This window comes from Cyprinodon variegatus, unplaced genomic scaffold (genome assembly GCF_000732505.1).
Source record: "Cyprinodon variegatus isolate N-32 unplaced genomic scaffold, C_variegatus-1.0 Scaffold253, whole genome shotgun sequence".
Classification (NCBI taxonomy): Eukaryota; Metazoa; Chordata; class Actinopteri; order Cyprinodontiformes; family Cyprinodontidae; genus Cyprinodon; species Cyprinodon variegatus.
The window spans coordinates 455,955-480,634 of NW_015150706.1; the positions used below are offsets into that span (position 1 = coordinate 455,955).

At 38.0% G+C, this 24,680-nt stretch overlaps 1 protein-coding gene across 11 annotated transcripts in view; it reads left to right on the forward strand.

Annotated features, from left to right (window-relative positions):
* Positions 1-24,680, forward strand: part of ptprm (protein tyrosine phosphatase, receptor type M) — a 230,477-nt gene that overhangs the window by 200,508 nt on the left and 5,289 nt on the right. For 10 of the 11 annotated variants that reach the window (XM_015382250.1, XM_015382252.1, XM_015382253.1 and 7 more), the window contains 7 exons: positions 5,942-6,039; positions 10,621-10,737; positions 12,905-13,059; positions 15,408-15,543; positions 19,048-19,197; positions 19,575-19,748; positions 22,105-22,236. In XM_015382250.1, coding sequence (XP_015237736.1) covers positions 5,942-6,039; positions 10,621-10,737; positions 12,905-13,059; positions 15,408-15,543; positions 19,048-19,197; positions 19,575-19,748; positions 22,105-22,236 — 962 coding nt within the window. The remainder of the gene's footprint in view (positions 1-5,941; positions 6,040-10,620; positions 10,738-12,904; positions 13,060-15,407; positions 15,544-19,047; positions 19,198-19,574; positions 19,749-22,104; positions 22,237-24,680) is intronic. The other variant, XM_015382251.1, reaches the window with a different exon arrangement.

Below are 24,680 nucleotides of genomic sequence, written 5' to 3' on the forward strand. Positions count from 1 at the left end.
ACAATCCACTGGACTTTGTTTAGAAGTTTGAAAGAGTTTCACTTCCCATCCAGGAAGCTTTTTCAATTTAAAATGTCAGAAATACCATTGAGTTCAATGATTTATAGAGTGGACCAAAAACAAAGCCTTGTTTTGACTTAGAAACATGCGGATTCCCAGAAACCTGTACATAACAGGATGTATATGCTCAGCCAACATCAAATAATAAAAAAAAATGATTATTTCTTCACATGTACTCAGCGTACCAAATGCCATTAAATTACATTTATATCTCTTGTAGCTGTTTTTTTTTTTTTTTTTTTTCAAAGGGCTGTAGTTCTGGTTGTGACTAGAATTATCCCCAGTGTTTCTGGAAAGGCTAAGGCTGTCCAGGTTCAGCACAGCAGTCTGATGTACCTTTCCTACCCACCATAGTGTTCTTACTCTTGACCCAAAGGAGAAGGAGGCGGGAGCTACAGTTTCACAATTCAGAATCAGCCATACCTCTTTAGACTGTCTTCACTGCAGGATGTCATCATGCTGTCATGTTTACCTCTGGAGCTATTTCACCCTTCACTGTTACCTTGCAAGCAAGCAGAATTGTTGAGTTTTGTGAATTCACACTCTCTTAAAAATATGAATTATCAAGCAATCAATCAATTCAAGTTTATTTATATAGCACTTAACAACAATACCAGGAAAACCTAAGCGCTTCACAGAAAGAATTAGCCCTGCTGCAGAAATGTTTTGGACCAATGAAATGCAGTGACATGAAAGACGTCAACTAGAGTCAAAAGGCTGACGTAAAGCAAAGATGGCTGCACGAGTTTTAGCTATAATAATCTCTATTTCTTCTTGAAAAACCAGCAAAATGATGCAAATTGTGCATTTGTGGAAAGGAAAGATGTTACCTGATTTGGTAAGAGTTTGATTTGATTTATAAATAAACTCTGTCATCAGACTGCTGAACTGTTGAAAAAAAAAACTCTGTATCATGTCACAGACTCTGCATCACACTAATAATACGAAACCAAGATACTGCATATATGCACCATATATATTTGTCTTGAAATGCTCTGATCTTCAATATCAATGTATTTTTGCACCATGTTTTTTTTATCCCTGCTGCACCTTATGGAATGAAAATGTTAATTTTACTACTAAGCTGCTGCTCATTCACTGTCTGAGAGCTGTACAAAAAAAAACAAAATTTAGCTTTGTATACACTCTGTGAATACAAAATGACAATAAAAGTTTTCTAAGTCTAAGTAAAAGAAATCCAGAATGTGATACGTCACAGCTGCTACTGCTGCCGTGATTGCCTAAAAGCTAAACTTAGAGCAGAGGTCTTCAACAGGGGGTCCGTGGCCCCTAAGGGTTCCACAGAGGTACTGCATGGGGGTCGCAAAAGTTTTGGTTGATTAGACTGTTTTTGTTATTTTTTATATTCCCCCCTGCATTTTCTTCCACTTATTGAAATGTCTTTAAATACACATTTAGATGATTTCAACACACTGATGTAAACAGATAAATGGAGGCAGAAAATGTCTTTCAGTCATTAATGCACACATTCAGCGACACACAGGTGCTCTTTCAAGCTGGACACCACTTCATTCCCCACACCTGCCCCATCAACCGGGAATCAGAGTCAGAAATACTTGGTTAAACTACTTTAGTTACATTACTCCATATGTAATAGAGTGACTGGTGGACCTGCTTGATATAACACAATTTCATACAATACGTAATTAGGGGGTCACCGCTCTATCTCACATTGCTTTGGGGGTTATTGGCCTGGAAAACGTTGAAGACCCCTGACATGTGCCACTTGGTGATTTGCCTATTCAGCTTGAAGAATTGTACCGAATGTCCCACCCTTTTGAATCACTTTCCCAGGGGCTTTACCAGATTGATACCTTATGCCAGGTTACCTTCACTGCCCCCTGTTGGGGAGTTTTGCTGAGTAAAATCTTTTCGCTCGGTTTAAATTGTCAACTGAATAGTAAAATGTTTTTACAAGATCAAAACTAACAAACAAATGAAGAGAAGCTAAAGAAATAACCCAAATAAATCAAGTGAAACTGGATGGAGTTTGACGAATGGCAATCTTGATTGATCCAGATCTGCTTTATATTTCTGACAGTACAGTTTATTTGCTATAGTCCTACAGTTAAGTGATGCAGGACTAAACCTTTATTCGTTCCCAGTTAGAAACTGAATTGACAGTTTGTTAGTAGCTTAAGAAAGCTCTTGCATTAAACCTGAGAAGTTTATTTACATTCTGGTTTGGATTGGCTCATTTTATTTTAGCGTCTTTTCTGCTGCCTAATGTTACCCATTTATTTCTTAATTACAGACAGTGTGTGTTATTTTGCCCCAAATATCTATTTACAATATGTGCTTTTCTTGTGAACTTAAATCAAAAGAAATATTGGATTAAAATGTCTTTGTGTTTACCCTTCTCCTCAGTGCCATCAAGTGCACTTCTACCCAGCAACATATCCATATCAGCTCTCCATCTTTGCATCCTTATAGAAACATAAATTGGCTGGATGGAAGCTTGGCATGAGCCTCCCATCAGTCTATTTACCATATAATGCCAAGTGTTATTGTGTTATTGAAGTCCTACACACCAGCTGTCCTGCTTCTCAGTCTCCCTCTCAAACTTTTCAACAGTGTGTATCCTCCCTCAGGGACAAGAGTGGGAGGTAGTAGAGTGGGTGGTTCAATCAGGTCGGGTAGCTACAGGATAGAATGGAAGTGACTGGAAAGGAGGCTGAGGTCTGGTGAGTTTAATTTAAGGCCTGCCACCAAATGCAAAGCAGAAGGAGTAACAGATCAACATAAAGGTGATAAGTCACTCCGAATGCCTTGAAACTAAATTTAGGAGAACAAAAATGTGTTTTCTTTTTTTCTTTTTTCTTTTTTATTTTTTTGAAAAATAAAACCCTAGTACTGAAATATTCTTGCTTAAATAGATGCATGACTTGGCTCCAAATAGCAGAAAATGTGCACAGTATTTCCTTTTTCTCCAAATAAATTTCCTTTCTGTAATTTGATCGGATTAAGGTGGCTAGACATAAACCACTAATATATCCTACAAAATCTATTGAAATAAAGCCCAAAACTAAAAGTAAACAAATTGCTGATGTCTACCTGAAAGTTAATTTGAGGGAAAGTAAAAAAAAAATAACACAAAGTAAGAAAGTGGAAAAACAGAACCCCTTATCCATCTATCTGTTCAGCAGGCCAGCTGACAGTCTTGGCTGGGCCCGGGACATAATTGATGAGTCGGGGCTCATCGATTCATGTTTTGTATGTAGTGTATATACATACACATACATATATATCTATATATCTATATATATAGATATATATATCGATAGATAGATAGATAGATAGATAGATAGATAGATAGATAGATAGATAGATAGATAGATAGATAGATAGATATCTATACATATAGATACATATAGATATAGATATATAATAAAGTCTTGATTGAACAATCTTTGAAGGAGATCTTACATTATTTATTCATTCATTATGAATAAAAAGCATCTCAGGTAACATTTAAATGTGTATATTTACGAATAGAGATCTTCAAAGTTTTTATTTTATGAACTATGCAGCACATTTGGCTTTCCATACCTGCTCCAGTTGCATTTGATCCCACTTATAGATTTTTACTTGTGTGATTTCTACTTGTGTGATAGGTTTAAATTGGACCTCAAAATGTTCTGGTCAAAATCTTTCTTAACCCTTAGTTAAGGCATAGAGTACGATTGTCTATTTATTTACTTCCACCGCAGCATTGTTGCAGCTGCGGACACCCCATTAAGTCTCATCAGTCAAACTCAACACTTCTCAACCTCTTAACATTACCTATTGGTCCGGTGTCAATTATCCGTTTATCTAGCATAGATAGAGAACAAACCCTTGAAAGAAACTGCTGAGTTTTTTGCTCCATCAGATCACTTCAAACTACTGTATGACCACGTTCTAAGACTTTTGCAGGTGAGGGAAATCTAAGGTTCTGTTCGATTTTCAGCTGCTCCTCCGGCTTGAGGTGGCTTCTTCAGGTGAAAGCCACTGTACCCTTCATGTTAAAGTGATGGAGCTGCTGCCTGGCCGTGTACGGAGGGCAAGATTCAGGTTCTGAATTTTACTGTCTCCACCTGCAGCCAAGCCAGCCTTATGAATAGCAGGTTGACAAATTCCAGACAAACTGCGTCAGCAGCATAACCAGTTAGAAGGAATGTCTGGTAGGGATACTTTACAATATTGCAGTAATAATAGGAAAAGATTTTATGAAACTTCAGAATAAAGCTCCAATTTCCTTGCAAAAATCTTTAAAAGATAATTTTGGGGCCGAAGATCTAGGGGGCTGATTCAGACCCCCACCCCCACCCCCCACTACCCTGGGCCCGGGACAACTGGCCAGGAGTGTGCCCCCCTGTCGGCGGGCGTGGTTCTCAGCAACGGGTTGGGGAGGGGCAGATAACACCATTATGAATCATATTGCCAGAATTCTGGTAAACCAACTTCTTTTTATCTTGCATCTAATTACAAGAACCTTTTATGAAAAAAAATTAGCTAGATCATTTTTGGTTTGCCCTGATAACAGCCCAAGCCTCAGCATGATTGGTGGATTTATTATCATTCTCTCATTTTATTTCATAGTCTTCTTTTTTAACAATAATTGTTTTGAACCAGACTTCACAGTGCATTTTGTAGTAAGTTTTGTTTTTTTCTCTTTTAGAGTCTCTTGACAACTGCTGATGATGAATAATTACTAGAATCCTCTTTGCCCAGCTGCCTAGGTGGCTTAATATTTTTTTCTACATATGAATACTAATCAAAAGCAAAGAATTATTTTGAAATTTTGTGACCTGATTTTAAACCAGTTGTAAGTGCCTCCCTGTTATTAAGTGTTCTTACTCCCTAACTGATAAGAACAACAGAAACACTTTTTTTCCTGTGTTGTGCTGCGTCTTCGCTCAGCATGTGGCTGCATAATTTGCCGTGTCTCCAGGTAATTTGGCCCATCGCAGGAGAAGGCACAGTTGAGGAGATTTGCATTTACTAATTAATTTGTCTGAAGTAATTCTTTTTCACGTGGCGCTTGATTAAAACCAACCAGATTAATAATTAATTCCAACCCACAGTTATGGCTCCGTGATGTTTTAAATATTAGAGGCATCGAATGGCTGTCGGTTCATTTATTTTGATGTTCGGCAGACACATTTGGGTCTGGTTCAGGGGAAAGGTCGGTACTGAACAGATGAGATGTGCTGGTAATTACTTTGAGCTTTGCAGCCCACATTCTCACAGACTTACATACTTAATCTTTGGTCCTAAATTTGAATATATTGGTTTCAAAGTTTTGTAAATTTTTTGTTTAGCTCTGTGCAAAGACTGTTTAGTTACTTTCAGGGTTAAACCGCATTGTGGAAAAGTTTGGTATTTGCCTTGGTACCTTGTGCTTCTGTTGAAGGTTAAAAAAACAAAACAAAAACTTCATCGATTACTCCTAGAGAAAAAACAGCTATTGATTTTTATTTCTCTCTGTTAAGAATAATGGAACAAAGATAAAAGGGCAGCATTAAAGAGGTTTCTTCCTGCTTTAAGCTGTTGTCGATTGTTTATGTTTGGTATAGAGGTGACATCAGATCTTTTAACAAGTCTACATCAGTCTACATTGCCCAAAAAATATCAATAACTGTTCTATTTCATACAGCCAAACTGGACACCCACATCACCGGTTACCATTATGTTGTTTCATAATTAATGAAATGTTTTCAATACTTCCAGGTGTCTGTCAGAAAAGTATGGATTTATAACAGGGAGATTTCTTAGGAACCCTGAATCCTAATTTTGTGTTTAAGAGTTTGAACTTAGGACTACGAGGAACTTTGGGAAAACAAACCTTAATTACTTCTTTCTGTCTTGTCTTTTAAAGGGCCCATGCAAGAAACGGTCTTCGACTTCTGGCGGATGGTGTGGCAGGAGAACACAGCAGCTATAGTCATGGTGACCAACCTGGTAGAAGTGGGCAGGGTGTGTATTAATTACAGTCATTCAATCCACAGATCTCAAACAAGATTATCTCAGTCGACTGACAGTCTGATTTTCATCCCGAGGCAAGCCGTGTCGTCTATTACGTTTTTTAATGTCTTTGAACATCAGTGCCCAGATGTTTCTGTGTATGTGTATGAGTGTATCCTGACTTAGTGAGGCGTGGGACTCGTGAGCCGCCAGCTCTTTCTCCATCTATCTGATCAGTGAGAAGTGAAAAAAAAAAAACTGATTGATGGCCTTCATTATGAGAGAGGCATCCAGGCGATTGACTACTGTTTCATCTGAGTGGCTCTATAACAGAAGATTAGACTCTGCTGAGGCCGCCAGCTCTTACACAACCCTTCGGAACAGAAAAATCTCCTAATGTTGTACTCTATGGACTCAAAAGCGGGCTCTTACTGAGTGGAGTGGTATTTTGTAATGCTAAAGCTAATAAAAGAACCATATATATATATATATATATATATATATATATATATATATATATATAGATATATCATAGTTTTTACATATTCTTTACGTCTTTTTCATTCTTTTATAAAAGTTTTAGATTTTTAGCTTACAGTATTTATAACTTCTTTTTAAAAGATTAGGAAATTCATAAAAAATCATAAAAGAAATAAATCCTTGCACAAGACAGCAACTTTTCTAAAACAATAAGTTGTCAAAAAGGGACTGTTTTACATCAGGAAAATAAATTGAGGCATTGGTGTAAACAAAAAGGACAGTAATAACCAATTCCCCAAATTTATAAAGTAACATTTAGCAATTTATGAATTGAGGAGGAAACCAGAAGTAATGTTGTCTGAGTGCAGTAGCTCAGAGACCTAACAACCCAGCACCATACCAAGGGATTTAAAAGCGCTCTAGGACAAATCCTTTTTCCTCATAATAAAAAACACTGTAGTTTGACTGCTCATTAAAAAAGATTCAACATGCATGAAGCAAACAACGGGCTCTGGCATCAGCACAAACAATAGCCTAAACAGGCAGTGGCTATGCAAGCCTAATGCACCCTTTTCCAGATAATTTGTTGAGATTTTATTTCTTAGAGTTTAACTGCACTCTATCTATTTTGCTATATAAAAAAAAACTTGTAATGTTTTTTATGTTTGCTTTAGACATTTTTTGGTTCTAAAAGTCACTTATAGCTTATAATCCAAATAATTTTGTTTGAAGGAAATGTAAAATAGTCAGCAGCTGCAATGAAATGTTTATTCTTTCATTTGGCTTCTTAATGGAAAATAAAATGAGCAAATGCTGCAACTTTCTATATCTGCTTCACCTGCAAGGAGAACAAAACAAGAATAGTAATTCCATTGTTTCATAAATAGGTGTGTTTACATCAGAAGACATTTTGAACATACAGAGCACAATTAAAGGTAGAACCGCAGGAAAAGAAAGAGTTCTATCCTGATACACTTAATACTCAACTGCTACCTTAATGGTCTGGCTGTTCACTCCCTGTTTATGTCATAAGTTAAAGCAATACTATACACTAAATTGTGTTCTTATCCTAAATACTAACAATGCTTTGGATTTTCATACCCCTAAACTCCAGATCGTTGTTTTAAAAAAATAATAATAACTCTTCAATGAAGAGATAGTTTGTGATAGGTGAGAATTCTGGCTTCTTTATATGCTTACTACATGGAGCTAAGCCACATTTATTGGAGAGAAGTTTTTTTTTTTAGCTTACTGAATCCTTTTTTAAGTTTTGCGACATCTTCGTGTAACATTTTCCTATTCATTTTTTTCTGTTTTTCAATAAAGAAATCAATTCCAGCCATAGACAGCAGTAGGTTTCTAGGTATTTTGGATACAGATATAATGATCTATTTTTATTTACTGCCTTCCTGTTCTAATGGCATGACCTCTTTTTATATAAGAAAAGTTTTTAAATTAATCATGCTACTTCAAAGAGAAAGAAAAACAATTTTTACCTAAGAATAGATGTGCATGGCCTTTAAGAGGAAAAGGTGACATTAGTTAGAAAGATACCTTTGTTCTAATTTGTTCCACTTAACCTAGCACTTTGTTCCTTCTAATTCGGTTATAACTAAGAGAAAATTAAGGCTTTAACATGCGGTGTAATGATTAGACTGCCCAGGGATTTTCCTCTAAGAACTTTAAATGCTTCTGAGCTAAAACCGCCCTTAAAGTTATGCACATCTTGATTTTGCTGATGTGCATTTTTGTTGGGAGCTTGAATGTATCGGAGCTGATAATGATTCATAGCTCCATCTCTAGGTACCTCATTAAGCTTTCCTTCTCCAGTAGCTGAGCCCAACCCAACCCCACCCCACACCTTCTCCACACCTGCTTAGCTGCAGCAGCGTCCTCTGTGGGACTCTGGCCCCCCAAACCGTCTGTTATATGATCCTTGTCCAATGGCGGGCAGCAGCCAGAGATGGTGGCTCCGCAGTGGGGCCCTATAAAATCACTCTGCCATATCACAGTGGGCCATCTGCTCGGCACAGTTGCTGATGCACTCTGGGAAACCCTGGCACCCGTTCAGAGAAGCGCGTGTAGCCTCTGTGCCATTGCTTCAACACATGCAGGCTCAGGCACTTGGCGCTTTTTGATGTATGAGAGATTTGACTTTGGAGGTTACCACGTGTGTTAAGGTGAGGTTTTTTGGCCTGGTAGAAATATTCAAACCCTTTGACTTTGAAAACATTTGGCACTTTACAGCCACAAACCTGTGTCTTTTCCAGGATTGTTTTTGAAAAAAACAACTGAAAAAGTGCATAATTACATAGTGGAAAGTAAAATATTTTTCCAAAGATCAGAGATCAATCCCATCTTTGTTGCTTTGTTTTGTTTTTTGTTTTCGTTTTTCAGCCCTGGCATGAATAAAAAACAGTCCAACGTATTGCCCTGAGAGATTCTAGATAATTATTAAATAGACTATCCTTTATGTAATTTAATCTCAGCACTAATCCAGCTGTTTATTGAATGCCCTGAAGGTGTTTTTTAGAGAACACAAGGGGGAAAAAAGGGCATGAAGCAGACTAAGAAACACACTACACCTGTAAGAAGTAGTTAAAAGTATTTCAAAGTATAGGCCAGGTTTTTACATGGTTTGCATTATTGGAAGCAATTATTGCTACATGTAGCAAGTATTTTCAACTTGACAAAGTCTTTTGGACACCGTTTAGATCAATGCATATTTCTGCATTGAAGTGGCCCAGTCAGAACGCAGACCTAAGTTACACTGGAAATATAAATATTGAGCAGATAAATATACATTAACATCCTTTCTGCAGGAGCTTGAGCAGTTTTATAAAAGCAGAATGTAATGTTGGCCTTCCAGTTCATAACTATCCATTGTTCTTTGTTGGTCTTTCACATAAAATGTCAACAAAATACTTCAAAGTTTATGGCTTTAATGTTTAAAATAAATGTTTAAGAAATAGGAACTTTTTTGAAAGTCACTCAATCTTAGCCATTAGTGAATGTGTTCAGAAGAGGTGTCCTCACAGTCACACATGCCTGTGAGTGTGCCCGCAAATGAACATCTGGCATATTTTAGCCCAAAGGCTGGTTCCCTCCAACCAGGCGTCTGATTCAGAGTGATCTAATAAGGTAATGGCTTTTGGCTAATTCAATCTAGCTGGAAGCGGACGGTGGATTTGTGATTGTCATCAGGGATTAGTCATCAGGGGTGTCGCAGAGAGAGGGTCCTAAAAGTCCCCCACCCCCACGCCAACCTCTCTTCTGTGTCGCTCCACAAACCAAAATCTCATTTCATTCGTAATCAGCACAGAGATGCCAGAGACGAAAATTAAATCTGCTTGTGGCCGACGTCGCATTTATCCCTCATCAAAAATGATCAGCCTCTGATATACCTCCGTGATCTCAATCTCTATTACCAGTCTTACTCCACCAGTATCAACAGTTTAATTGAACGGGAGGGGGAAGACGTTTGTGGTAGGGGGGTAATTTTGCACTCTTATGATACCTAATACAAGTAATATTTCCGGTGGGGTGTTTTAGATTTCTGTAGGGAAATCTGTTTTAAACAGCTGAGGGTTTATTATTTCATATCATTACTTGATTGTCATTATATCTCCCCTCCTTCATTTTTTTTCTCTTATTTTTGTCCTATTTTTTAGACTGGAAATCAAGAGGGAGAAATGTTAGACACCCTTGAGGTCTTCTTTGTTCTGCTGCAGCTTTGCCTGCAATCCACCTTTAGAGTCATTTTCACGTTATCGACGTGAGAATGAAAAAGCAATAATGTGCGAATGAACCCTCCGCCAATACATAAGATACCCATTAAAAGTGGATCCTTGACCAGGGGACGAAACTAATGTGAAGCAAATCTCATTTTGATTTGAAAGAAATGGTTCAGAAACTGAAACATCAAGTGGCAAATTGGAGGTAATGTTATGTGACAATCTGCAGCGGAGAGGGAGAAAAATGACATCCGGCAACTTTCAGCAAATGCAGATGTGAAGCTGTGCGCTGGCTCAAAGCAATCTTAATAGAAATGTGATTATGTGGGTGGAAGTATTCAGTTATTTTCTGTAAAGCAGTTGGTTTTCTGACCCTCAGGTGAAGTGCTGTAAATACTGGCCCGACGACACAGAGATCTACAGAGACATTAAGGTGACCCTGATAGAGACCGAGCTACTGTCTGAGTACGTCATCAGAACCTTCGCTGTAGAGAAGGTAAGCCTCCGTTTCTGTTTTACTTCTTTATGACAATACTTTCACTTTCATAGAACTGCTAGACTCCTAAGGCTCTTATGTCAAGAGTGGTTACAAATCTTCTTTTATGCTCTTGGGGATGCAGAAAAAGCTTTGAAGCTTGTTTAACATTGATTTTAGTTCACAGCCAAGGCTGCAGAATGATGTACCTATTAACCTGATCATCGTTTTATAAAGCTGTATGCACAGTTTCACCAAAATATTTATACCTATTAAATGTTTTCACAATTTATCCTTTATTTAAAGTCAGACTTTAATCATGTTTCTTTCGCTTTTTGTGCAATTAAGCAAAAAAAAAAAAGAGTCATGTATAATTTAAAGTTCTCACGTTTTATAAATATAAGTCTGAAACTGTATTATGTTTATATATCCAGCACTACTATGATTACATCATCCAAATCTCATTCTAGACATGCAAGGAAGGAGGATAAATCTGAGTATCATCCAATATGCAGATGATAAGCCTGGATCTTCAGAGATTCACAGTTCAACAGGGAAAATCTAATTACTGGACAACTATACCTCTCACGAACGTGGCTTTTATTGAAAATCCTCAAAAGGAAAGTCAGTGTTGAAGTTTGCTTCAAAACCCAGAAATGCTGAAGAATGTGTTCTGGTTACTCCATATGAAAACTAAGGACATTGTTTTGTGGTGGAAAACTAAGAGTGCATCGTCAAGTTTAATGCCTGATGATTGCAGCTTTTGTTTAGCAGATACTTTTTCTTCCAAGGAACCAGAAGCTTCACAGTTTTTATGTTAGATGTAGAGTATGGCTCAAAAAACAGGATAAACTTGAGGAAGAAAATGCTTTAAAATTTGTTGTATGATATGAACTGGAATGGGTCTTCACCTTTAAGTAGCACAATGACTTTAAACATGAATCCTGATCTACAGTGTGTAGAATTTTTTTCAAATAGTTTTAGCTATATTTAGTGAAACTGTAGGTTAGTTGTTTTTTTTCCACAGGACATAAAACTTTAAGTATTCTTAGCTTGCTATAATTAATAAAACCTTCCACTGACAGACCATTATATATTTAAAGGGGCCCTGTCACATACTGTGCATATAAAGGAAACACATCATAAACTATATGTTCATTTTAAAATTAATGCACACCAGTAAAATATACACTATAAAAAAAAGCTTTGATATTATGGATGAACAATAATTCGTCAAAATATATCATAACGCTTTAATAGTGGTAATATGACATTTGTGATATTTTAATATACATTAAAGTCTATACAGTAACAGCATTTGTCTAATGACTCACGCACTGGGTTTATGTATTCCAGTATGTTTTGTTTTAAAAAGAAAAGTATATATGTAATGTTATATTGGAGGACTTTTTTAAACTTATCAAAAGGTCGTTATACATTTTTTAAGGTGTTTCTTGTGAGCTGTCTTGGTGTTCTTTCTGAGGCTTTTGCTTGTATTGATATCAAAATTATATTGTACTGACTGAAATTAGGAAATATATCATTATCTTAGTTTGGACCATATCGTCCTGCCCTATTTCTATACAACCAAAGTAAGCTGCTAGTATAAAAATGTGCAAAGTCATAGTATGTGACTAGGACACTCTAAAACTATCATCAATAAAAATTTCACAAATTACCCCACGTGAAGTAAATTTTTTGTAGATGCAATCTGAAAGAGTAACAAATTAAAGTACACTGGTACAAATAAAGCTTCAATACTAAATTTAGGGTTTCTACTACCAAATATTGGCTACTCTGCTAAGGAACAAACAGCAGTTTTGATTACAGCTACTTGAAGGAGTTGCAAGGTGCTGTGAATAATTTACACCCAGATTTCCACTGCTGAAGAGGTTGTTTTTTCTCTATATTCACAGTGACATATTTGTGCAAACTAGAATCCCCAAGATGTTACACAGAACTGCTTAAGGTTAAAGGATACATTCTCCTTTAATTCTGTTTTCTGATAAATAATGGAAAGTTTTATCTTCTCTCCTTCTATGTCCATGGAGTTTGTGTTTGCATTTAATTCACTACTGTATTTGCTCTACAAGGACCTCTCACATCAGTAGAACAAACCGCTCAGTTTCCCTTCTGTGTTTTTCTCCCCCTCCCTCTGTGTGCTTAACATGATGACTCTGATCCCCAGAGAGGCGCCCATGAGATCCGGGAGATCCGACAGTTTCACTTCACGGGCTGGCCGGACCACGGTGTGCCCTACCATGCCACAGGCCTGCTGGGGTTCATCAGGAGGGTCAAGTCCAAAACTATGACCAATGCTGGTCCCATGGTGGTTCATTGCAGGTTGGTTTGGCATGAGGAGATAGAGCTCTTCGTTTCTGCTGCCATGATATCTATCATGATATTCATATGCAAACTAACATTTTGCATGGTTTAATGCAGCTTTAGATGAAAAATGAAAGTGGTTTATCCTATGGTATATCTTAATGGTATATCCTGGAATTATCCAGTTTTAAAGAACTTATATAGAGTGTGAAGAATAATTTGTATTTCTAGACTTAATTTCCTATTTCTGTTTAAATATTTCGTTCTGCTTTTTCTTCACCCTCCTGTTTAATAGTCTTTCATTCATTTTCTCCTTCCGAACATATGTCTTTTCCTTCTTTCTATCCTTCCTCTTTCTTCTTTAAATCTGTTTTCAATTAAATTACAAGTTATGTTGCTCCAGAGCTGCATCTGCGCCCACATACACACATGAACAAAATTTTGGGTACCTCTCATTAATGAAAGAAGAATCCACAACAGTCATTGTAATAACTAGATTCTGACAAAAGTAAAAATACATAAAATTCTATGTTAATAAATAAATTACATTGACTTTCAACCATGTTTCAACAGAAGGAACTGGCTTGAGCAAAAATGATGGCACACCTAAAAAAGATTGAAAATAATGTCACCAAAGGTTCATGTTGAATCAAAGTGTGTCCACTAATTAGCATCACAGGTGTTGTGGTGGATCCTTCTATCTCCACCACAAAGTTTATTAAATTCATACTTCTGCAAATACAGATTAGCTGCAGGTGGAAGCATCCAGGAACAAACCGCTTTCCCAAGAACTGAGGGGGGAATTTTGTTTAAGTTTACTTAAGTTATTGTGTCACCTTAATCAATTAATTGTGCTAAGTTAGAGTTGTTTTATTCATGTTTTAGTTTTGTATGGGCTTTTGATTTATGTATTGCTTCTCTGTTATATTGTCCCTCCCTCATGTGGAAAGTTTAGGTTATTCCACCCCTATTTAAGCAGTCTATGTTCTTTATCAGTAGGTCAGTTTTTTGTTTGAGTTGGTTCCTCTTCAGTTGACCTCTGTTAAGTTGGGCCCAGGTCCATGTTATATATTACTTAAGTTATTTTGTATTGCTTTTGAGTCTTTGTTAACAATTTTTGACACTATTAAATGAAAGGTTGTTTTTTTTATGTTTGAACACTTTTTGTCCTTATTTAAGTTTGGTCCCTCACAGGTGTCTAGAACCTTATAATCAGTGGACCTTTATATGGGGCTACAGCTCACTGTGCTGTTTGGTGACATGGTGTTTACCACACTCAACATGGACAAAAGGAAACAAATGAAAGAGTTGTCTCTGGAGTTTGAAAGAAAATTCTAGACAAACATTGTAAAGGCTATAAGATCATCTCCAAACAGCTGGATGTTCCTATGACTACAGCTGCACATATTATTTAGAAATTTAGGATCCATGGAAATCTTCCTGGACGTTCTTGTAACTATAAGATTCATACTCTTACCTGCATGTTACAGGAAAATAATGTTGAAAGTTAACCTAAACATGGATAATATCCTAAAGGCTTTGGGAGAAATAACTGGCATATTTTGAGAGCAACACTAAACTCAAAGAAAGCAACCAGAAATCCCAGGATAAGTAACCCTGAAATACTGGTAACAGAGAATTTAAGAAAATGTGTCTGTGGGATGTGATGGGAGTCCCTTTGGTTTAGAGGTTTATGTCTTTGAATTCTGTGTGTTTGAATCTAGGTTGAGGCAGGAAGGGCATCTGATGTAAAAACTTTGCCAAGTCTGGCCAGGATGTCATAATGACTCACTATGGCGACCCCTAAAAATACAGCAAAGTTCTGTAGATAAACTGTGATTCTGAAAGACTAACCTTTCAGAAACGGACACTAACCTTTCCTGCAAGAGTAATCTACAATCTCTGTAAAGTAAACTTAAAACAAAATGTATTTTCCGAAAGTAAACTTTAGAAACAAACCTTTATGATCCAGAAACTAACCTTGAAGTTCTGGTTACTATGGTCTATTTCTGCAAACCACCTGTTATAGAAAAGTAACCTGTACAGTATAACCCCTAAAATTGGATCTTTGGATTCTGAGATTTGGACCGGTAGGTTTCGGGAAATCATCTCAAAGTTTAGAGAAAGTAAGAAGCATGCTAAAGAAAGAAAGCAAGAAAATAAATATAGAAAAGTATGATTCTGGAAAGTAATGTGCAGCATTACATCCAGCAAGTAACCTGGAAAGATGGCACATGAATTCTGAAAAGTAATCTTAAGCTCCAGGAATAACCTGAATATTCATGAATATGCAATATAACTAGTCACTCAGAAGTTCATTCTTCATTTAATATTGCAGTAATGATAATTTACTTGTCTGTGTGCAGTGCTGGTGCCGGTCGGACAGGTTGCTTCATCGTCATCGACATCATGCTGGACATGGCAGAGAGGGAAGGTGTGGTGGATATTTACAACTGTGTGAGGGAGCTGCGCTCACGGAGGGTCAACATGGTTCAGACTGAGGTATGGTGAATCTGCCCTCCCAGTAACAACAGCAGAAACCAGCATGTCCACAAAGACAAAAGCAAATCTGGAAATCTGGAGATGAAATGCGACAGCTTGTAGCCATCTAAAGGGGATCAAGTAGTATCAACACTTAATTCTCCTCAAAATCACAACTACGTCAAGATAAATGCCTAAAATTTTAAGCAAAGACTGCTTTCACTGAAAGCCTTTTTTAAAGCATTGTATTTAGAGCCATTAATATGTGATTAATCTTGCTGCTGTGTGGGGGGATCAAGAAGAGATCTCTCACAGTTTAACTATAGAGTGATTATGTCAATTATCATTGAAAATGCAGCAGAATAATTTTAGTCGTTTAGTTCTAAAGTACCTGCTGAGGTTTTAAATGTGAAGGTTTCATTTACACCTTACCAAACGACCTGAATTAACCTGAGTTGTGCTGTTTGTATTCCACACCATCAATTCATCACTTGCACCTTTTTTAATGGATCATCTCTTCCCAAAGACATTTATTAAACTGCTCGCAGAACCATTTCCCAGGGTGCACGGCATAAGTGGTTGGCACTAGATGCTGTAATAACAGGGTTTAGTGGCTTTAAACACAAAGGATTTAGTTCACATCAACGAAAAACAAAAAAACAAAATTTCTGGCCTGTTTTCCAGCTTTCAAGTGTGGACTTTCCTCAGCGTCGGCCATCTGGAGATGTCCATCGTGTCGCTGAATGCATCATTTCCCCGTAATTCCCTTTAAATCACAGGCATCATTGGACTTAATGGGCAAATGTTTCATCGTTGACGTCGGCATAGGGATTTGAGCAACTGGAGACGAAACGTTGAGTCAGTCTCCTAAAGTTCAGTGACCTTCAAACGGTTTATGAATGCCGGTATTTTCCCTTGCAGGTGTTCTGTCTCACTGGCTCTGCTCCAACGTGGTTTCATTCGCCCATTAAAATGTAATGTGAAGTCTTTAATAGTTTATGAGCTCAGATAGGATCCATCAACCTGTAAATTGATAAACAGCTGACCTGCCGACCCATCCCAGGGCGCTCAGGCTCTCAGTCAACTGTTCACATTCTGTTCTGGACGGATAACAAACAGCCACACATATTTCTGTTTGTATGTGTAAATCAGTGACCCCTGTTTGTAAATGTAGATTTTGCTACAAAGTGACAAGAAAGTGTCAGCTGGAAATGTCACTTCAGAATAGATTTGCATCAAGCTTCAAGCTGTGTCACCGTCTACAACGCTTCAGTGATTGAATGAAGGAGGAGGAAAACTGCTGTAATTTGCTGCTTCAGCCTACTTCAGAGCAGCTTTTTTATTGTACAGACTCCACTCTCACAGTGGCATGCAATACAATTTGCACCTTGATAACCAATAACTTTTATGTATTGTTATAAGTTTATAAAAACGCCTAGCACAAAGTAGCTCGGAAAGATGCTTTAAAGATTTTTGTTAAGAACGGGAGTGGGGGCCTAGTGGTCAGGGCATAGAGCTTGGAATCCTGAGTTTCTGAGCTCAAGCCCCACTCCCACTGACTGCCACTCTGAGCAAGACCCTTACAGTAGCCCCACACTGCTCCCCGGCAGCCCCACGATAGCAGCCCACTGCTCCCCAAGGGGATGGGTTAAATGCAGAGGTAAATTTCTCCAATGTGAGATCAATAAAGTTCAATTATTATTATAAGGCTAAAATGTTTGACATGACCTTATATCTAGTGGTCTGAGCAGTTGTTTGCTAGTACGACATTTTGCTGCAGTCCCAGCTCATAAAACTCAAAGGAATATATCTACCAGATTTGTGTATCTAAAGATGGAAAATCTGGTTGGGTGGAGAACATCTAAGAGCATACATTTCAAAGTGTCTCCATGTGTTTTTTTAGTTAGTTAGTCCTGGACTTAGACAAGACCAACTCTAATGATTACAACGTTTTGATCAAAAGAATTACTCTGCAGCTCTGCCTAATTGTGGAGGGTCCTTACCCTGGTGGAAGGTTAATCATCGCTCAAGGCTTTTGCACCTTTTAACTGGTTTTCAATTCAGATCAATTCACTGTGTTTATATAGCGCCAATAAACAACACGTCATCTCATGGCACTTTACAGAGGCACTATAAACCAGATCATACATCTGCATCGACTCATTGACTCGAAGTCAATCTCTCACACCAAGCATGCTTATAGCGACAGTGGAGAGGAAAAACTCCCTTTTAACAGGAAGAAACCTCCAGCAGAACCAGGCTCAGTGTGAGGGGCCATCTACTGAGGCCGACTGGGGTTCAAGGAGACAGAAAAGAAGCAGAGATACAAAAGGCAACTGTAAATCAGCTCCACAGGCAGGCCGTACCAGGATAGACACAGCCAGGCAGATGAGCTCTGAGCTTGCTTCCACATCAGAGGATGAAGAGAGCACATACAGTTAGTTACACAGTCAGGACTACAGGACTATATTGAAAAACATGCCAAGATTGAAAATCTATAAACAAAGATGTTGATGATTTTCAAAATAGTAACACATTTTTTTTAACAAAAAAAAAAAATGAATACATTGTGAGCAGGACCATCACTCTGCCCATGAAGTCTGACCAGTATATCCGTCTATGTTGAAGGACAAATTCAGCGTGATTTTCAGTGTTAGTTTTAACTTCATAAATATTTAGATTGAACATGCAGAAGGAAGGAAATCCTTCTGAGTGTTTATGAGATGTTGTGCTATTGAAATCAGACGACTTCTGAATTCTGTTATTATGAGTTGTTGGAGTTTTAAATGATCTTAATACAGACAGGGGGCAGACAGAACCAGAATAAAAAGTCATATTTAATGAAGTGAAGACAAAAGAATACATAAATCTGAGAAGTGGCATAGATAGAAAGAAAGAGTCAACCTGATAGAAAAGAGAAAAACTGCTGTAAAGAAGAGCTAAGCACACGGAAATGAAGGACTATCAAAATAAACCTCAGTCCAGCAAATGAAAAGACAAAATAAACTCGTAATAGAATATGAGGGTCGAATTCAAATACTCACTAGTTTTCTATTTTATAGTTGTGAAAAAATGCAATAATTTACTTATACTTTACAATCATGTGCCACTCTGTTGTTCTTTGACATAATATCATTTAAAATGCATCTGCTTTTGTAAACTTTGCACAGTGTGGAATTGTAACCTTCTGTGCAAAAGTTGGGTTGCATTCTGGGAAAAGGTCAGATAATTTCAGAGAATGTTTGCTGTTAAAATGATTTGGATTTCAGTCTTAGACAGAAATAGCACTCGCTTTGTTGCGAAATTAGATGTTAAAATATGTAATGTAACCTTTCGACATAAACAAAGTCAAACATGAGTCAGAAAATTTGCCAAAGGGATGAAACAAATAATATGGTAAAGGTCACTGAAAGGACTCTTGTCTAAGGTGTTTTTGATGCTGGTGAAAATTAGATGCTGATGTTTTTGTGTCTTAGAGGTCTAAGATGTCTGACAGATCCGCAATGAGGATGCTGTTTTTTTCAGGAGCAGTATGTCTTTATCCACGATGCCATTTTGGAGGCATGTCTTTGTGGGGACACCACCATCCCTGCCAGCCAACTACGGTCCGTCTACTACGACATGAACCGCCTGGACCCGCAAACCAACTCCAGTCCCATTAAGGAGGAGTTCAGGGTGAGCTCTTTACTAAACGTATTGAGATCATGTGTGCAAATCTCTAATTAAGCGTCATCTGAAATGCAGGACAAACAATGGTAAATGCATTCTCTCTTGATGAAAGGCACAGCCCCCCTCTGGGCAAATCAAGAGTAAAGATGCATTAATCTGTAATAGTATCACCCCCTCTTGGGCCGACGCACGTTATATGAGACGCATCGCCCCCCCTTAGTTTCATCACAGTAACATCAGGGGAGTCAGAGAAGTCGCTAATGGAACTGATTAAAGAATTGCACTGTTAATTACCATAGTGGGAGATAATTAGCACACTCACGACCCAAGCGCCTACCTTACTGCATCGATATGACAGCATGTAATCTGCCTCAATCCGGCAGACGCTGAACATGGTGACTCCCACGCTGCGGGTGGAGGACTGCAGCATTGCCCTGCTCCCACGAAACCACGAAAAGAACCGCTGCATGGACGTCCTGCCGCCAGACCGCTGCTTACCCTTTCTGATCACCATTGACGGGGAGAGCTCCAACTACATCAACGCTGCACTCATGGATGTAAGTCTAAACACAGATATGGCCTTCTTAATTGCTTTAGACATGTAGAGGCTTGCAACAGCTTACTTCCTGTTAATTGGAAAAACTTACTCTAAGAAAGAACAAAATATTTTGTTCACAAGTTTTTTTTCCTCTCAAACACTAACCGTTGGTATAAAAGTTGTTTTCATTTCAACCTTAATAATAAAACTCACTTGACAATAAAGTGACTCAATTTGTTGGTGTTCAAGATCCTAGAAAAATATATAACAATAGGCCTCTTTTCATGTCTGTCAAGTATTTTAATTTTACTTTTGCTGAAAACAAACCTAATAAAATTATAATTTAAATGGATGTCATCAGCAGATATGTTCTACCTTGCTTTCGTGTAGAAGATCTGCTGTCATGCAGAGTTTAGAAGCATCCCTGCTCCAACACAGCTAATTAAAATGAATGAATGACTTCATCAAGTTTGGAAAAGGCCTGCTAATGAGCCCGTCATACCAAAAATATGCACATGTGAGATGCCATGACCATAAAAAAAAATCCTTAAATCATTTAAATGAAGAAATGTTGGATGTTTTTAGGCAAGAATGTAGCTTTGTTAAACTGGAGTATGTATTTTGTAGAGATTTTACTGAACAGAAAGATAGCTCCGTCGTTTCCTGAGACCTAACAGCTGATAGCTTTTCCCTGAAAATCCCCACCCTATTCATGGACTCACAGAAACCTCCTCCATCCACCATGCTTATTGTCAGCATGGTTTTCTACCACCTTACAAATGTTTTTGGTAATGCCCTCTACCTTTTTACAATACGCAAGAAAAGTTCCTTCTGCTCCGGCATGCAGCACAGCTAAATGGGCACTATACGTTCCATTTCGCTTTGCTTATCTAGTGTTTATATTTACAAACACATAAAGCATATTCTGCATCCTTGTAACCATTAAACAATATGAATAATTGTAGACCAGACTCTGGATCGATTCATATTACTGCTCTAGCATGCCTCCAGCATTTCTTCTCTTGTAAATACCAAAAAAAAAGACTTTTCCTGCATGTGGCTTTCTTACAGTCCTGGTGGGAAATTCAAATACTGCACTGGGAGCATTTTTGTTATGCAAATGATTTAAGGCTTTGCCTAAGCAGATAGCCCAACCAACAAAGCCAGTAATGTCTAGTTATTGTTTTAATACATCATAAACAGAAAACTGGCAAAAGGAAAAAAAAATAATTCTTGCAATACGTGCTTTTACTCAATATTTTATTATCCAGGCTATTGTTTAACATTTTACCAAAAAACAAAATAGTATTACTACATTTTCTGCATGGAGTTTGCATGTTCTTTCTGTGCATACTTGGGTTCTCTCCAGGTACTACGGCTTCCTCCCACAGTCCAAAAACATGAATGTTAGGCTCTAAATTCTCCTTAGGTGTTAGTGTGTGCGAGTGTTTGTTTGTCCTGTTTGTCTCTGTGTTGCCCTTCGATGGATTGGTGACCTGTCTAGGGTGTACCTCGCCTCTCACCCATTGGCACCAGCAGCCCTTGCAACTGCAGCAGGCATAATCGTGACAGAGGATGGATAGATTACAGTTATAAACACCATTATTGTAGTTGTGATATCCAACAGTTTTTTTATTGTTTTCTTTTTTTAAAAAGTCCCATATCAAACATTTTTGGTCTAAATTAATCCATCCATTTTCTTTACACGCTTAATCCCAAGTGGGGTCATGAGGGGTGCTGGTGCCTATCTCCAGCTCTCTACGGGCGAGAGGCAGTGTACACCCTTGACTGGTCTCCTGTCGTCTATCGCAGGGCAACACAGAGACAAACAACCATTCACGCACACTCACACCTAAGGAGAATTTAGAGAAGCCAATTAACCTAACAGTCATGTTTTTGGACTGTGGGAGGAAGCCGGAGAGAACCAATGCATGCCCAGGGAGAACATGTAAACTCCATGCAATCGAACCCAGAACCTTCTTGCTGCCAGGCAGCAGTGCTACCCAATGCGCCACTGAATAGCCCTGTTCTAAATTAATAAATACCATAAAATGGTAATATTTTTTCACTAGTCTGATACTATGGTGCTCTCCTATTGGCCCATACATAGCCTTTATGCTCTCGCCTCTCCTTACATCCCATTACCCTAATAGGACTGAAGGTAGGAGTGATTCCTAGGAGCCCAGGGTGAGCTGGAATTCACAGATATTCAAGTCATATTAGACAATTGCCTCAATTTTAACTTGTAGAGAAATTGCATTGTACCCGTGTATCATGTCAGTAAATATTCAATTTTGCTTTTAAGACTTACTAATATGTTTTAAAAAGTCTTCATCTTGATATTATTTTTTTCTTCTTTGTTTCTGCTCTTCCAGAGTTACAAGCAGCCTTCTGCATTCATAGTGACCCAACACCCTCTGCCAAACACAGTGAAGGACTTTTGGAGATTGGTGCTTGACTACCACTGCACATCCATAGTCATGTTAAATGATGTGGACCCAGCACAGGTAACCCAGACCAGATACCTGTGCTCAAATGGAAAGCAGCATACCAGAGTAGCTCCTTCAGAAACATTGCAAGACTCTGACATGAGATGTTTTTGTTTTTTTGATGTTGATTTTTCTTGCAAACACTAGTGTGTATAAAACCTGGGAAAACAACACTTGTATCTTTTTAGAAACAGTATGGATGCAGCGTGTGTTTGAAATATGGGAGATGCAGCTGGGAGGATGCCATGAAAGCGGAAGCAGGCCTATGGAAAAGGCTCTCCAGATTTCTCAGCCCGAGGCTCTGTCATAACACCCGGGGATCAAAGCCTGCAGCCAGGCTGTTCCCACTCCACCCAAATCCCCTTTCCCTGGGTGACTGACTGACTGATTTGGTAGAAAAGGCCTTTCATTCAATATTCTCACTGTTGCCGACCCAATAGGCAGCCTAGAAAGCAGCACAGGTGGGAATGGAAAAAGGGAGTGTAGACGAAGGAGAGGGAGATGGAGATTTTCTTTCTTCCCTATCAACATCTTTGTTTTTTGCATCTCTTAGATTTGTCAATTTTGACTGACTCCTAGAGGGAGCTCTAAAGTGAAGCTTAAGCTGCTGCAAAAGCTGCATACATGTTTGCACTTTTATGCATTAGAGGAATTAGTGGAATGGATAACTGTTACCTCTATGCACATTTTCTGCTTTGTTCATTTTTCCAGTCTTCAAGCTACGGTAGTTTAGTTTGGTTGAAACAGGAGTACCTTACAGTGCAGACCATGACTATCTGGGTGTGCTCCTCCTCTGACTTGATTCAGAGCTCTAAGATCAGGACTGCTCCACAGGCTCACATACTCAACTGTCCATCCTCACCTGCTCAGCAGGAATAGCCGATACTTTTCCCTTCTTTTGAAGTTGTCCTTGCAACCCACAAAGCACAGGTCCAGCCATATTTATTGGCACTCGTTGTAAAAATGTTTTAAAAGCCTTTAAGGAATCCATCTTTAACAGCAGCATAAAAGTTTTGTTTTTGATACGATCAAAATGACCACATTTATCGGCATCCCTGCTGTCAATGCTTTTTCCAGCAGGAAGTCATGGTTTTCTTCACTAGCATTTCATGAGATGTCCTTGAAGAAGTCTGATTTTGTGTGGTGAAACCATTTCTGATTTACTGTAGCCATCACAGTTGAAATGAACCTTTCTTATGGTTGATTTTGGTGCTGTTAAAGTTCTTATGTCATTATTATGACCTTCATTCTTTCATAGGAGACATAAGTAGAAGGGATAAAGGAGTAGTCAACTTTACTTTGTTCTTTCATCAGCCATAATGCTGAGGAAACATTATATATCTAAGATAAATTTCACACCAAAAATGTTCTTCTTCTTGCCTGCTACACCTCCTTTCTTCCTTTGTTCCTTCCTCAAGTACTTTCTTGTGTCGTTTTAACTCTCTCACCTCAATCTTTTTGTACTTCCTGCTGTTATCTCTTGAAGTTTTCTTTCTTTCCTACTTTCTTGTATCCTTCCTATATTTGTTGTCTTTTTGTCGTGCATGTTCCCCCGGTATGATTCCTTCTTCCCCTCTTGTATTGTATGTATTTTTTTTCCTTTATGCACCCCTCTGTCCTCTCTTCTTTTCATTCCTTATATCACTTCTTCCCATTTTTTCTGTCTTTACGACTTTTCGTCTCTCCTATTTTGCGTACTTTCACCCTAATTATTTCTAAATTTTTATCTTTTTCCTTAACTTTTGTCATTACTAATGTGCTCTTTCTTCCTCAATTGTGTCCTTTCCTCCTGGATTGTGTCCTCCTTTCCTTCTTTTTTTGGTTGCAACTTTAAAGCATAAAATCCATAAAACATGTGAAATGTAAACATTTTTAATATTTTTCAATGACGTGTCTACAGAGCTCTTGTGTAACTTTTAAACCTCAACTTGGAAAACCTTGTCAAGAAACAGATCAGAAACACAAATGAAACCGGAATTAAGATAACACAGTAAATTAGATGAAATGGAACAAATGGGCCATTTTTTTGCTAAATTTATATTCCAAAGACAAATAAACAAGCTCACACTATGATGTGGGAAGGTGCCGCATTAACAGATTTTATGTGAGAAGCCTTGCTCTGTCTGGGAAGCATAAAGGTGTGTGTTAAATATAAATATGTAACCAGACAAGGACTATAAATGAGACAATGATCTAAACAAAACCTCTCTTAACCTCCTACTTTCTCTTAAAGTGTAGTAAAGAGCCCAAATGACATAAAATTCTCATCAAATTTATTTCGCACCATCAAAACCATTAGATTGATAGGAAAAATGCAAGGTGATGGTAATAATATGTATTACTGGTTAAGCGTACTTTTAAAAGAGTTTAAGCTGAAGGAAGGGGGCTTTAAGGGAAAGACCCAGGTGAAAGATATTTTCATACCGAGAGGTTTGAAGGTATCATAATGGAATGCTAACTGG